The following is a 14,582-nucleotide window of genomic DNA, read 5'->3' on the forward strand; positions in this document are numbered from 1 at the left end:
ATGGCAGTTTAGTTTATTTATTCATTTGTTTATTTTTTTTTCAGTTAATTCCCTGCATTCACTTCAAGGAATGGTTCAGTTAATAATGCTAACAATGCATGAAAGCAAATGGCCACCAATTAGCATAATTGAATTATTCAAATTGCATCATGCTTCCTTTCATTGTTAGCACCGTTAGCATGTATGGTTGAACTAAGGCATATTTAAGCATACACTCAGGATTTAATAGAGGCTTCTGCAAACAGCACAAAAACAAAGTCTTATAAAAAAAATTAATACTTAGCATCTGAAATCATCTTAAATCTTTAAATCTGGGCTAATTTTTGATATTTGTAGTTTTTTCTCAGTAAAAGAATATTATTCTATACATTTTACTTATTTTAAATCATTGTATCTAGAAAAGATGGCCTTATTTTATTGGTAAGCACCATTTCTTAAATTAGCAAAACTATCTGCTGGTATAATAGGATGGATTATCTCAATAAAATGACCTAAAACATCAGTTAAACAGTTTCAGGCTAGAGATATGCTTGCTGTTCGGCCAAGCGTTTGCATAGACAACCGGCAGCTTCGTGAACTTAACTGTCCACATACTTATGCCTATGTGCAATGCTTGTTACTGTGCTTGGTGTAGGGAACAGAGAACACCACTAAAAGCCAGTGAGCTACCACACCATTTGGAAAACTGGGGTTCGATTCCTAGTCTGGGTGACTATGCTGCTTTACACTAAATAAGAGTCCTTGGGCAAGACTCCCAATACTGCATTGCCCCGCCTCTGTTATGCGAGTCACCTTGGATAAGAGCGTCAGCTAAATGCCATAATTGTTACTGGAGGCTTCCACTAGAGGGCAGACCTGAGAACAGTGATTATAACGAACGTTCAGATTTGCATAATAGCTGTGTCTGAAATGTAAGGCAGCTGCCTCGATGCTATCTCACAAGTCAGTACCTTAGAAGGCAGCATTTTGATGAAGGTAACTGACAGACAACTGAGTTGCATCATGCTGTTGCCAGGATACTACAGGTCAATATCTCGTCAGAATTAAAATGTTAACGATTATAATTAACTCACATTTGTACAGATTGCTTTCTCGCTTCTGCCATGTTGCCGTCTCTCTCTGGACGAGCCGGCGTGAACGCAGAGCTTCCTCTACACTGCCTTCACAAATCGCCATGGTGAAGGTACCTTAGCAGGCAGCATTGGGACATGACATGCGATTGGGACGTGACTCCATACCCTCCTGCTTGGAATACAGGCTGAGCAGGTAGCAGTTCTTACCTTTCGGACACAGCCAGTGTAAACATGGCCACACTCGAGGAGATTAGCCTTTGGTTAATGGGGATGACGCTGATCTCTCGCCAGCAGTTCTGACCAGCATGTTTGTCGCGCTGTAGCGGCAAGGACACATCATGCAGACGTGGGTAATTGCAGGCTTAGTCACTCAGGCTTTCTTCAAAACTTTCTGCCAGGAAAAACTGGGACTGCCCCTAAAGGTTGTGTGTGTGTACTGCACCTGGTGTGTGCATAGGGCTCATTTCTGAGGGCGTCATTTCACAGCCGACGTAAACTAAACGGACGCAGGACAGGCGAGGCAGCCATCATTTGTACCCGTATGCAAACCTGCATAGTTAACTGCAAGTTCTAGTGCATCTTTCTTTTGATGTAATAACTTCATTCAGAAACTTACATTTTATATTTATTACACATAAAGTGAGATATTTCAGTCTTTTTTTGCTTTAATTTTGATTAGAACGGCATATAGTTCATGACAATCTGAAATCTAATATCTCAAATTATTAGAATATTCAATTTCAAGGTTGATTACATTCCTAATTGAACAGATCAACAAAGAAAAACAAATAAGGCTTGAAATATTTCACTTTAAATGCAATTAAAATAAAATAGAGTTCAACTTTTTACATTAAATTATGAACATAAATGAAGTTTTCACGATATTTAAAGTTTTTGAGATGCACTAGCATATCTCTAGCCTGTCCGTATTCCTACAACATTTAAAAAATAAAAATATTAGACATTTCAGTTAAGATTTAAGAATTAAGATGATTTCATTCATTCATTAAAGCAGAAGTTGAGTGGAAAATTGAATGACCTTGATTCGTCACTGTCCCGGATTCAGATGATCAGCCGAGACATGTTTGATATGTGCTTATTTAGTTTACAACGAGAGATGCTAGGCTAACATTGCTAACGAACACTGGTTGTAGACCGTCACCACGTATCTCACCTAGGTAAATACATGCCGAAGCATTCATTTATTTGCTTCAGTGTTCTATCAAACAGCTGCATAAACATTTTTTTAATGATTAGCTAAAATTCTGCTGATTGGCTTAGATAGAGCCTTCTATCCCGCTTTCAAACTGGACCAGGTGATACCGAGGTGTGTGTTTAGCCATGTCACTCCTCTGCTGCGTTCTCTTCACTGGCTTCCTGTAGCTGCTGCCCAGGTCATCAGATTCAAACCCCTGACGCTGGCCTACAAAGCCAAGAACGGACCAGCCAGCCCCTCCGTACTTGATGGCGATGGTCAAAAGCCGATCCGCACGTAGAGCCCTTCGAGCTTCAAGTACGGCTCAGCTCGACCCGCCATCCCTCAAAATCCACAGAAGACGAGCGTCCAGGCTTTTTTCTGTCCTGCACCGAAGTGGTGGAACGAGCTTCCCCTGAGTGTCCGAACAGCAGAGTCTAACGCTCACTGTCTTCAAACCCAGACTGAAGACCCTCCTCTTCTGAGAGGACTTGGACGAATAGCAGAGTACTATGGTCACCTTATTGTCTTGTGTTTAGTAGAGTCTAAGCTTAGAGGATCTTTGAATTATTAGTCTATTCTAACTAGCTGAGGTTTTTCTTGGGTAAACAGCAAAGCACTTTGTAAGTCGCTCTGGAGAAGAGCGTCTGCTAAATGCCTTAAATGTAAATATAATGTAAATGTTTATAGGCCGCCGTCTTCTAAACTACATCGATTTGCCAAAAAAATGAAGATCTGGATGGGTTTTGAGAGACGGGGTGGGGAGATTTGTAGAGTTTTTGGGCGTGTTTGTTAGTCCAGTGTTTGTTAGCACTGTTAGCCAATCATCTCCCATTGTAAATGAAAGAAGCACATGTCAGATACTTACCATTTCATCAATCGACTGCATATAGGGCTCAGTGCTCAATCATGTTCGTTGGACTTTTCACTGAACTGATCCTTTAAGCTGAAAGTAATCTTTTACAAAGATTTGAACCCCATCCACTCATGACTGCATTGGTTTGTGTTGCTTTTTTTTTATTTCCTGTTTGGACTATTAGTAGCGTAATTAACTGGATAAGCATATGCGCCGCCCCCCTTGCGGCCCAGCCTGCGTTAGCCTCTGATTTATGAATAAACATTAGGAGTGCTTTTGACAGAGGCCATGGAGCAACAGTGGCTAATGTCTACAGCCCCCCTGTGGGCCTTTGTGAGAAGTAATGAAGATACAGAAGTACTACTGTGTGCCACTAGGGGGCGCTCCAACTCATATATGTTCTCTCTATATGTTTCTCTGTAGAGTCCTGATGGAGACACCCAGACGTTGACTGAAGTTGACCTCTTCATCTCCACCCAGCGGATCAAAGTCCTCAACGCAGACACACAGGTATGCAGGCGGAGGGAGGAAATTGCAATGTTTGAATAAATAATTCAGTGAAAATTCCTCTTAAGTGCCGGCAAGTCGTTACGACGGGAGACAAATGAACTAATTAAAATGCCAAACATGTTGGATTCCGGCCTCGGCAATTAATTATCACAGCTCAGAAAAGCACCATTCAGAGAAAACCGACAGAATTAAAGCAGGCAGAGGTACGAAGCCAAATCATGTGATTTATTTATTCCCCCTGTTTTACGCTTTAAGATCAGAGAGACGTTGTTGTTTTTACTGGTATGACGTCATATGTTTACTTGACCTCACAGGACCCTGAAATACTCGTGAAATAATATTAGAATAATCCTCGGCAGACGTAATCTACAGGGAGATTAGAGCTGAACTTTAATCCTGCATCCTCCAGATCGTCTGTTGATGGTTGAGCATTGCTGCAGCCTGTTAAAAACCCTCTCACATATTGATGTAATCACAATGCAATCCTGAATGATCTCTGTGGCATCAGAAGCAGGCTGGAGGAATGAGCGAATGAATTATAGATGTGGTGTGGAGAGTGTACTGATGGACTCCTTCGGTCTGGTCGGTACATCTGCACGAGAACGAGAGCTCTTATAGTTGAAAGAAATTGAAAAAATGATGGAATTAAAGATGTGTATACAGAGAGGTGTGATTATTTCTCCAGTATGAATCTGCAGTGTGAGGAGTTTCCTCCGTCTGACAGTAATAAATGCAGAATGATTATAATTTAATATGAATATGGATTAACAGCCTGACAGTAATAGGTGTGTAGCAGTTTAGATCCAGTATGAATCTGCAGTGTGTGTGTGTAGGTCTTAGTTACTGCAGAGTGATTATAATCCAGTGTAATTCTGTAGGTTTTACAGTCTCACAGTAATAATTGTAGACTGATTTTAATCCAGTGTGAATCTGCAGTGTATAGATTTTAGAGTGCAATTGTAGAGAAATGTAGAACGAATTTAGTCCAGTATGAATCTGCAGTGTGTGTGTGTGTGTGTGTGTGTGTGTGTGTGTGTGTGTATGGGTTTCATGATCTGACAGTCAGAAATACAGAATTTTAATCCAGTATGAATAGGTTTTACAGTCCAATTACTGAACTGGAGAGCGAATTTTATCCAGTGTGAAGTTTTTTACAGTCAGAGAATTATAATTGTAGTATATTTTTAATCCAGTATGAATCTGCAGTGTGTATATAGTTTTTAAAGTTCAATTAATGATCTGTAGAGCGAATTTAATCCAGTATGAATCTGGAGTGTGTGTATGGGTTTCATGGTCTGTCAATCGAATATACAGAATGATTTTAATCCAGTATGAATATGGATTTTTAGTAAGTTAAATCCAGTATGAATCTGCTGTGTGTGAAGTTTTCTACAGTCTGAGAATTATAATTGCAGTATGTTTTTAATCCAGTATGAATCTGCAGTGTGTGTGTAGTTTTTGGAGTCCAATTAATGACCTGTAGAGTGAATTTAGTCCAGTATGAATCTGCGTTGTGTGTATGGGTTTCATGGTCTGTCAGTCGAATATACAGAATGATTTTAATCCAATATGAATATGGATTTTTTGTTAATCCAGTATGAATCTGCTGTGTGTGACATTTTCTACAGTCTGGGAATTATAATTGCAGTATGTTTTTAATCCAGTATGAATCTGCAGTGTGTGTGTAGTTTTTGGAGTCCAATTAATGACCTGTAGAGTGAATTTAGTCCAGTATGAATCTGCGGTGTGTGTATGGGTTTCATGGTCTGTCAGTCGAATATACAGAATGATTTTAATCCAATATGAATATGGATTTTTTGTTAATCCAGTATGAATCTGCTGTGTGTGACATTTTCTACAGTCTGGGAATTATAATTGCAGTATGTTTTTAATCCAGTATGAATCTGCAGTGTGTGTGTAGTTTTTGGAGTCCAATTAATGACCTGTAGAGCGAATTTAATCCAGTATGAATCTGCAGTGTGTGTGTGTAGTTTTTGGAGTCCAATTAATGACCTGTAGAGCGAATTTAATCCAGTATGAATCTGCAGTGTGTGTGTGTGTGTTTGTAGTTTTCATGGTCTGACAGTCAAAAATACAGAATGATTTTTATCCAGTATGAATATGGATGTTTACTGAGTTAAATCCAGTATGAATCTACATTGTGTGTGTGTGTGTGCTCCTTTAGCGATAGCAGTCCTGTTCCAGGGCACATCTTGCCTCCGGGATAACAGAATCTGCTCTGTGGCATGTCTGTGTGTCGGGGTGTTATTGTTGTTGAACGTGTTCTGTGGTGTTAACGTGTGTTTGTAGGGACCTTTCAGTCTGGGCTATCTGTGTTGACTTGGGGAAATTACACAGATGCTTTATTTAATGCCAGATTGACCCGTCAGATTCCTTACAGATTCCTTCAGCAGTGCTTTTTTTTATCAGTCACTTCAAAGGTCAAATTATCCAAGGAAAACAGTGGCAGTAATTCCAGAGGGCGCTGTGTCTCATACAGTATAAAATGTCAGGCCTCGGCTTGTGAGCTGGAAGGTGAGGCCTGTCAGGTTTGTAAGCTCCGCTGGCAGTGTTATTATAGGCATATGGTCTGGTCTCACACTGAGCTTGTTCATGTCCATTACATCCAGAGAGCTGTTAATGAGCAGAATCACTGGGTGTGTGCACGCATAAATGTGTGTGTGTGTGTGTGTGTGTGTTCACCTGCATCGATGTATGACCTTTTACATGTGTGGGAGGTATGTGTGTATGTTTTTGTCTCATTATATGTGTGTTTATATATACTTATGTTTGTCTAAGTGCATGTGTGTGTGTGTGTGTAGGCTCTCAGTCTAACTGAACAGCAGTGTGTGGGCAGGCTGGCACGGACACAGTGTGTATGTACTGCAATGCAGTGTCTCTGTGTGTTTCCTTTAACACCACACGGGAGAATAGCGCTGCAGCGGCAGTGACGGAGCGCTCGGCCTGCCTGCAGCCTCGTTCTCTTTTACTGGCCTTTAGACTAAACACTGCTGCACATTTTTCTTTGTTTACATCTGTGCGTTCCTGACAGCCCTCAGGCTTACGCAAGCAGTATAACAGCTCATTAACTATCTATAGATACGAATATGCTGATACTGTATGTGCCCAGGTGGGTAGACACCTGGGGCTGGATTCACAAAAGCTTTCCTAAGAAAAAAAAAAACTAATGAAAAGAAAAGAGTCTTAAGATAAGCACCAAAGACAGCACAGCGTCTCTCAAAGGTGTAGCAACCACGGCTCTAGTGCCTCTGCTGGCCTGTTTGCACTATGCTGTGTAGCTCCACCCATCCCCATATGTCCCAATGACAAAAGCAGAATGATGGTGGTGCTCTATCCAACACTGGGATGAGTTGGGGACAGGCATAATAAGGTGGGGTGACCTCGCTCAAGCTCTTTTCGCTGAATGCAATCAAATCCTCACAGCAATGCTCCTCCAAAATGTAGTAGAAAGCCTTCTTCTCTAGACAGTAGAGACAGGTACTCCAACAAAAGCAGGATAGACTCTTTTTAATCCCCTTGATTTCAGAAGAAACAATGAATAAGCAAGTGTCCAAATACTTTTGTCCATATGATGTAGCTGTAAACAATTCTTCTTTTGAGGTTTTCTCAAAAACTATTTGAAGTCAGTTCTTAGGAAGATATTGGAGAATGAGCTTGAAAAGCTAGGAATGCGTTACACCAGATGTTGGAACATTGCTATAAGGATTTGATTGCATTCAGCCCTATTAGAGCATGAGTGAGGCCAGATACTGATACCGGATTATTAGATCTGCCACTCCAGCCCATCACCTCTGAGAACCCAATACTCCAGAGCTTACGGCTGGAGAGCTTTATACTTCTAGCTGGCAGCTAACATTGGGCATAGTGAGCTTAGCTTAGCACTTTAAAGCACTTTGATGGTGTGTGTGTATGTGTATGTGTGTGTGTGTGTGTAAAACCCCAGCATGAAATTAACACCTATAGTCTGCGCTGTCAGAGTACACCAGAGAGCATTTTACCAGTAAATGAAGTGGGTAGGTGTCGGTTTAACACTGAAACACTGCTGATGATACTGCTTTACACGCAGCGAAGATCATCCCGAGACGCCACAGGTGTGGAAATATGGAAATACAGCCCAACACTGCTGTAAATACAGGTCGTGTCCCGCTGCCCCTTTCATTTAAGGCCGGGCTGCCTCGTCCCCGGGGTAAAGTGAAGAACACGGGACTGATTAGGGCGCTGATTCCCGGTGCTTGGCCTGCTGCCCAGCGTGTGATCGGAATGGAAATCTATGGATCTCCCCGGTGTTCCCTCTGCTCTCGGAAAGGTTAAAGGCTCTGTATGCCTCGCATGCACACACACAAATTGGATCATTAATTGTGCTGACTGGCTAATGATGTATCTTTTGAGCGTGTGTAAGGTGTGGAGAAAAACACTTCTCCCGACATGCTGTTCCACGACCCACATACACTCAGTTAATCAGGTTAATACACGCCGTGTGTGTAATGGGGCCAGTATGTGGGTGAAGGGAGCTGCTGCTGATGAAATGCCTTCATTCGGAGGCTCTGGAACGTCATCATCAAACACAGACGAGCACACGCCCCTAGGTTGTAGTAGGTAGATAGTATTTGGATGGTGGATCAGCATTCTCAGCACTGCAGTGACACTGACTGTTAGTAGTGTGTGTTTTGCTGGTGGTAGGAGTGGATCAGACGCAGCGGTGCTGCTGGAGGGCTTAAACACTGTGTCTGTCCACTCACTGTCCACTCTATTAGACACTCCTACCTTGTACATAAATTGTAAAGTCAGAGACAGAAGCTCTGTATCTGCTGCTGCATAGTTTGTGTTGGTCATCCTCCTAGTGCTGTATCAGTGCCCACAGGACGCTGCTGCCCACAGGATGCTGCTGCTCACAGGACGCTGTTGGCTGGATATTTCTGGTTGGTGGACTATCCGCAGTCCAGCAGCGGACACTGAGGGATTTAAGCACTCCAGCAGCACTGCTGTGTCTGATCCACGTGTACCACCAGCACAACACACACTCCTAACACACACACACTCGCCACCACCATGTCAGTCAGTGTCACTACAGTCCGTGCTGAGAATGCTGACCCACCAACCAGATACTACCTACGTACCTTTTCTGTGGTGGTCAGTCCTGTGGGGTCCTGAGCACTGAAGATCAAACAGGGTGAAAGGGGGCTGATAATAGAGTCTGCAGAGAAACAGCTGGATACAGTCTGGAGTTATAGACCTGCACAACTGGTCAGTGGGGCTGACCAGTGGAGCTGTGTATATATGTAGTATTGTGCATATCAGTATTAATAGGTACATTTGTTGGAAACGCTTTAACGCACTATTACACCTTATGTTTCAGCAGTTTCAGCTGCATTCCTAATCAGGACAAGAAGGATTTTTCATTGAAACAGTGCGGCCTTAGGCTTAAGGAGGCAGATCGTCAGTCATCACACATGCAGCTGACATTAAAGAAATATTGAGCGATCCTGATTAAATTATGCCTCCATTAAAAACTGGCAGTAGAAAAGATCAGTCCGTCAGGAAAGACAGATGAGTGTTGCTGTTGTTGTTGTTTCTGCAGGAGACGATGATGGACAACGCCCTCCGCACCATCTCGTACATCGCCGACATCGGAAACATCGTGGTGCTGATGGCCCGGCGGCGCATGCCCCGCTCTGCTTCGCAGGACTGCATCGAGACCACCCCTGGAGCCCCCGAGGCCAAGAAACAGTACAAGATGATCTGCCACGTCTTTGAGTCTGAGGATGTAAGTGTGTGTCCAAAACTAGTGTGTATGGGGGTGGAAAAGGGGGGTAATGTGAATGTGTGTGTGAGAGAGAGAGAGAGAGAGAGAGAGAGGGGGGGGGGGGGGGGGGGAGTGTGAGAGAGGATATTTGGTGTTTGATATGTCCCTCAAAGGATACATCAGCTCCACATATGTTGTGTAGTTATTTAGTAAAGCTCTCCTTGGGCAGAATATTTCCCAAATGCCTCATTTCAGTCCCCAATTATAGACTGCTGTGTGCAAATGAGAAAATGAGACCTCTAGCCAATCACAGCATGCTATGAACACCCTGACCAACCACATCTGCAGATTTCTTTTTAACCAAGGTGTGCGACCCAGCAAAAGTGGATTCAACTGAATAAGAGCTGCTGATCTGGGCAGTAAGTGTTTATCTGCTCAGTAAATCACTGATATTAGAATAAACACTCCTACAGAAGGTGGTGGTGGTTCTCCATCACTGTGTTCATCATTAGAACATCTCCAAAGTTCTCCTCTCTCATGGAGTCTAGTATTATTTAGAGTTCTCCTCAGATCAACACCTGGTTTGGTGGGAAATCAGGGCTTAATGATGGTAAATCAGGTGAGCTGCTGCTGCTGCTGCTGCTGCTGATGGAGTTGAACACATCCTCCACGCTGTGCTAGCTGGACTGGGGGGCGTCCAGGAGAAACCTGGAGGAACCGAGCTCTGTTCTTCAGACTAGCTCACCGACAAGATCTCACTACTTTCTTTCTTCAGAATGAGAAGCTCTTGTTTCTCCTTTTTACTGGATTTATGTTCACCTGCTTTATCAGTTCTGATGAGATCTGGAGCTTCTACAGTAAAAACTCTCTCACTGCTGAGAGATGGGGGTGAGAAGAGTGGGTTTATTAGGGGCCTAAAACCGCCTCACAGTACTGTATGTACACTGATGCCCTTGTGCCACCACAACAGATCCGACCATTCCAGCCATGGACTCCACAAGACCTCTGAAGGCGTCCTGCTGTGGTGTCTGGCACCAATGCTAACGTCAGCAGCAGATCCTTTAAGTCCTGTAAGTTGGGAGGTGGGGCCTCTATGAGCATCACTAAGCCTTGGGCGCCAGTTCAACAGTCTGCCTTCCTCTGAACACTTTTGGTAGCTACTGACCCCTGCATATCTGGAACACCCAACAAGACCGGCCTGATGTTTTAGAGATGTTCTGACCCAGTCCAGTTGTCAAGCCATCCTCGTTTGGCTCTTGTCGGAGTGGCTCAGATTCCTACGCCTGCCCATTTTTCCTGCTTCAACACCTCCATCACCTTCAAGAACTGACTGATTGTTCACTTGCTGCCTAATATGAAGATCCTACCCCTTGACGGGAGCCGCTGTAGATTAAGATAATCAATGTTTTTCACTTCACCGGTCAGTGGTGCTAATGTTATGGCTGATTGGTGATTCATGTTAAATGATGCACTGAAGTTGATTCATCAAAGCCTCCAGTCTGTAATGAGGCTGCTCTAGTGTGTTGTCTCCTCTGTGCTCTGCAGTGCAGCTGTTACTCACTCATACTGGCTAATTACACTCTTTGATGTATGGACCAGTGCAAGAAAGATGAGAGAACGTGATTGTGAGTGTGTGTGTGTGAGATTAGATGAGTCATTTCGACTTCGGCTCTGCACTTCTACACTTGAGGAAAGTCCTTTATAAAGCCTTCTGGACCTCGGCTTCTGCAATACAGTATACAGCGGTCTGCTCTGCGATCAATACCAGGCCAGGGTCTGTGCTGATCTCCTGCAGATGCTGACTTGGCCTCCTGCGTGGTCCAGCCGCTCTGGGTTTGAGGTGATAATTACAGCCAGCAGGATTGAATGAATGTTAAGAGCATCCTAGAAAATTGAGGTTGAGGTGTCCTTCGTACTTCTCACTGGAAGTTTGCTCTCTAGTTGCTTCCTCATAAATCAAGGGTTTTAATAGGGATTTTAGGGGGGCCCTGACTGCAGGAACATCCTTTGCTGTTTTTGAATGACCTCACACTAGAATCGTTGCTAGAACCATTGCTGTGAGGATTTGATTGCCACAAGAGTGGAGATTGGAAAATTCACGTCCAAAAAGTAAAAATCCTCCTCAAACAGTAGAAGAACTGTGTTCTGTGGAATGATGGATGGTGCTCAGTTCGATACTTTTGGGATGCTGGACATGAGGTGGGGTGAATGCAGTCAAATCCTCACAGCAATGTTTCTTGACAATCTAGTAGAAAGCCTTCTTCTTCCCTGGACAGTAGAGACAGTTACTCCAACAAAAGCAGGATAACCTTTTTTTTAATACCCTTGATTTTAGAATGAGCAGGTGTCCCAATACTTTTGTCCATGTAGCAACTTGGAATAGTAGATATTACACTAGATGTTTGAATATTGGATTGAAATCGGATTTAATTGCATGTAGTCATAGAGGAGCTTTGGAGAGGTCAGGTACTGATGTTAGATGATCCCAAAGGTTCTAGATAGAGCTCCATCACTCCAGAGAACGCATTCCACTGCTCCACAGCTTTATACCCCTCTAGCTGCTGAAGATCCTTAAGGAACATTTGGAGGTTCTTCAGTTTGAAACTCTGGAGGAACCTCTTAAGATGCTTTAAAGAACCACCAAGGAACATTTTTTTTCTAAAAACCTTTTCTTGAGGGTTCCTCAAAGGACCCCAAAGGGTTCCTCCGCAGTCTTAAACCGAAGACCTCCAAAAGTTCCTCAAGGATCTTCGCATTTTCACAGTGTTGAGTCAGAATTTCTCACATTACGAGAATATGAGTTTAGGTTGCGCCACCCACCTCTGGAGAACATCTGCAGTTCTTTGCTTTTCCCTTGATTCTCCCTTTTTAAAGCCAGTATTTCAGTCTTCTACAGATCCTACACAGTGAACCTTTGTGTTTCTGTGCCTTCAAGGAAAATTGCTTTTATTGAAGCAGCAGCAGAGAGCGAAGCTGTTCTCAGATCTGAAAATCAATGAAACCACTGCAAGGTCTGAGTCACGTCAAATGAGCCTAAACTCAGTCAGCTTAAACGAGATGTGACACCGAGCCATCTGTTGCTCTGAAGAGCATGTTGTGTATCTGATTCAGGCTAGCATAGCTGCTGTGGGCAGGCGTAGAAGGTTACGGCCTGCTCTGAGAATAATGAGACTATGAAAAGGATGGAAAGCTGGTCAGTCGCCTGCCCCCTCTTTGTGCCCAATTGCACGGTTCAACAATGGATGATTTAACCTTCTTAAATGGCCATTCAGACTGCAGGTCCTCACTCCTGGTCCTGGGAATTACTCAGTTTGCACTGTTTTTCATGTCGTCTCATTAAAAATGGCCATCAGATGATTCATTTTTCAGTGTCAGGAGAAAAAAACAGACGCATGTTTAACAGAAAATGACACAAACCCTCAACAACTGAATCCAATATTAGATGAGTCTCTACTAGAAATGGACCGGTCAGTGTTTCGGGGGGCGATACCAATCATCAATTGACTTACAGTACGCTCAGGCCATCACCGATACCAACGGAGCGCAGGGCTGGATGCAACATGAATGTTTCCAGGCCAACTTGGTAACGCATCATCGTGCAGAGCTTGTGTAATGTTCCCTCCAGGGTCTTTCTAAATGAAATGTCCGTTACTTTTTGGGATCAACAACATTTAGAGAACTGTGGGAGCCAGCTGTGAGAGCCTGTGAATTCCTGAGTGGAAACACAACCGAAAAGGACTGCTAGCGCTAAAACTCCATCACTTTGGAGGCGAATCCTTTAACTTTAGGTTTCTGACCCTTGCTGCTGTATTTTTAGTGGTGGGTAAATGTGTAAATGGGTAAATTCCCGCTGGAACCCGCTGGGAAAACAGCTAAACCAGGACTGAAACCAGCGACTATCTGCTCGAGTTAAAGGCAGCTGGACTCGACAGCGGTCCATCCACTTTACCAAAGAACCACTGGTCTATAGACAGCGCTGTGTAGCCAGGAACGTCCAGCTAACTGAGGCTCACATAGCACCTGTTTAGAGGATAAAGCCTCATATCTGAGAGCACAGAGTGGAGGGAATGCTCTTACGAGTGTTTCCACTGGATTCAGGCTCATTCAGTAGACTGGCTCATCCAGGTTTGCTTGCTTTCCCTGTTACTTGAACTTTAGTATGTTGCTAAATTAGCAGCTACAGTGGGCTTCGTTTTTTTTCCCACCTGTTTTCAGAGCGTGACTTCACCACTCAGTGAGCTCCCACATGTTTCGGTGAATTGCAGCCATTCATTAGCTTCTCTTCTCCTTAGCTTTCAGCAGTCTGTAGAAGGAAGCTCTGAATTCCTGCTGAATCTGTTTGTACAGTCACTCACGCAGCAGCTCTTTCTCCTTTACTTTCACTCTGAACACTAATGCTGCCACTCAGCCGGTCGTTTTGCCAATCGATGCAGTTTTGTAAAACATAATATCATGATCCTAATTTGTATCTTTTTTTTCTCTTTTTTTCTCCTCTTTTTTACCCACCTGTCCATAACTAGCAATTTAGGGCTGCCGACATTTTTGGAGGAAAGCACCACGGGTCTCTAGCTCTGCCTCACTAGCTAACAGATGCCTGCGTCTTTAAGAGTGATGAGATGGGAAGAGAGTGCCATCTACCCGCTTGGAAAGCAGCATGGCTCAGGATTCAAGCTCGCGACCCCTGGCCCATAGTGCATTTCATTTTAAGGAGGACTTTCTGAGGAGATTAGATGGAAGACCCTTACGTTAGAATCTTCCATCTGATCTCTTCAGAAATTCCTCCTGAAAATGAAATGAATGAAAGCTGAGAGATCTCCGCCTCTGACTAAAGCACAGTACTGTGAGAAATCTGGGATCTGAAAGGGTTAATAACCTCTTTTCCAGCGTATGCATTCAATTTGCTCAGCTACTGCGATACACAGAGTACTGCTGAAGATAAAGTGTGTCCGATAATTGTTAATTCCAGGTGTTTATAGCATGGCCATTAGAAGCGGCCTGCAGTGTTCTTGATGTGCACTGAAGCAGAGAGCCAATATCTGAGGCTGGTGAACGCTTAGCCTGAGTCAGCTCCGGAGTGCTGGTTATTACGGCTGTTGTTGCAGATCTCTCAGCCTTGGTGTGCAGAATACACACATACACACACACACACACACACACACACACTCAGTGCTGTTCAGTTTCCCT

The 14,582-nt window shown here is 43.6% G+C and overlaps 1 protein-coding gene across 5 annotated transcripts in view; it reads left to right on the forward strand.

The window, feature by feature from the left end:
• The window catches only part of apba2b (amyloid beta (A4) precursor protein-binding, family A, member 2b), a 154,251-nt gene that overhangs the window by 128,319 nt on the left and 11,350 nt on the right, over nucleotides 1-14,582 (forward strand). For all 5 annotated transcript variants that reach the window (XM_072670963.1, XM_072670966.1, XM_072670967.1 and 2 more), the window contains 2 exons: nucleotides 3,548-3,634; nucleotides 9,234-9,419. In XM_072670963.1, coding sequence (XP_072527064.1) covers nucleotides 3,548-3,634; nucleotides 9,234-9,419 — 273 coding nt within the window. The remainder of the gene's footprint in view (nucleotides 1-3,547; nucleotides 3,635-9,233; nucleotides 9,420-14,582) is intronic.

This window comes from Salminus brasiliensis, chromosome 25 (assembly GCF_030463535.1).
Source record: "Salminus brasiliensis chromosome 25, fSalBra1.hap2, whole genome shotgun sequence".
Lineage (NCBI taxonomy): Eukaryota > Metazoa > Chordata > Actinopteri > Characiformes > Bryconidae > Salminus > Salminus brasiliensis.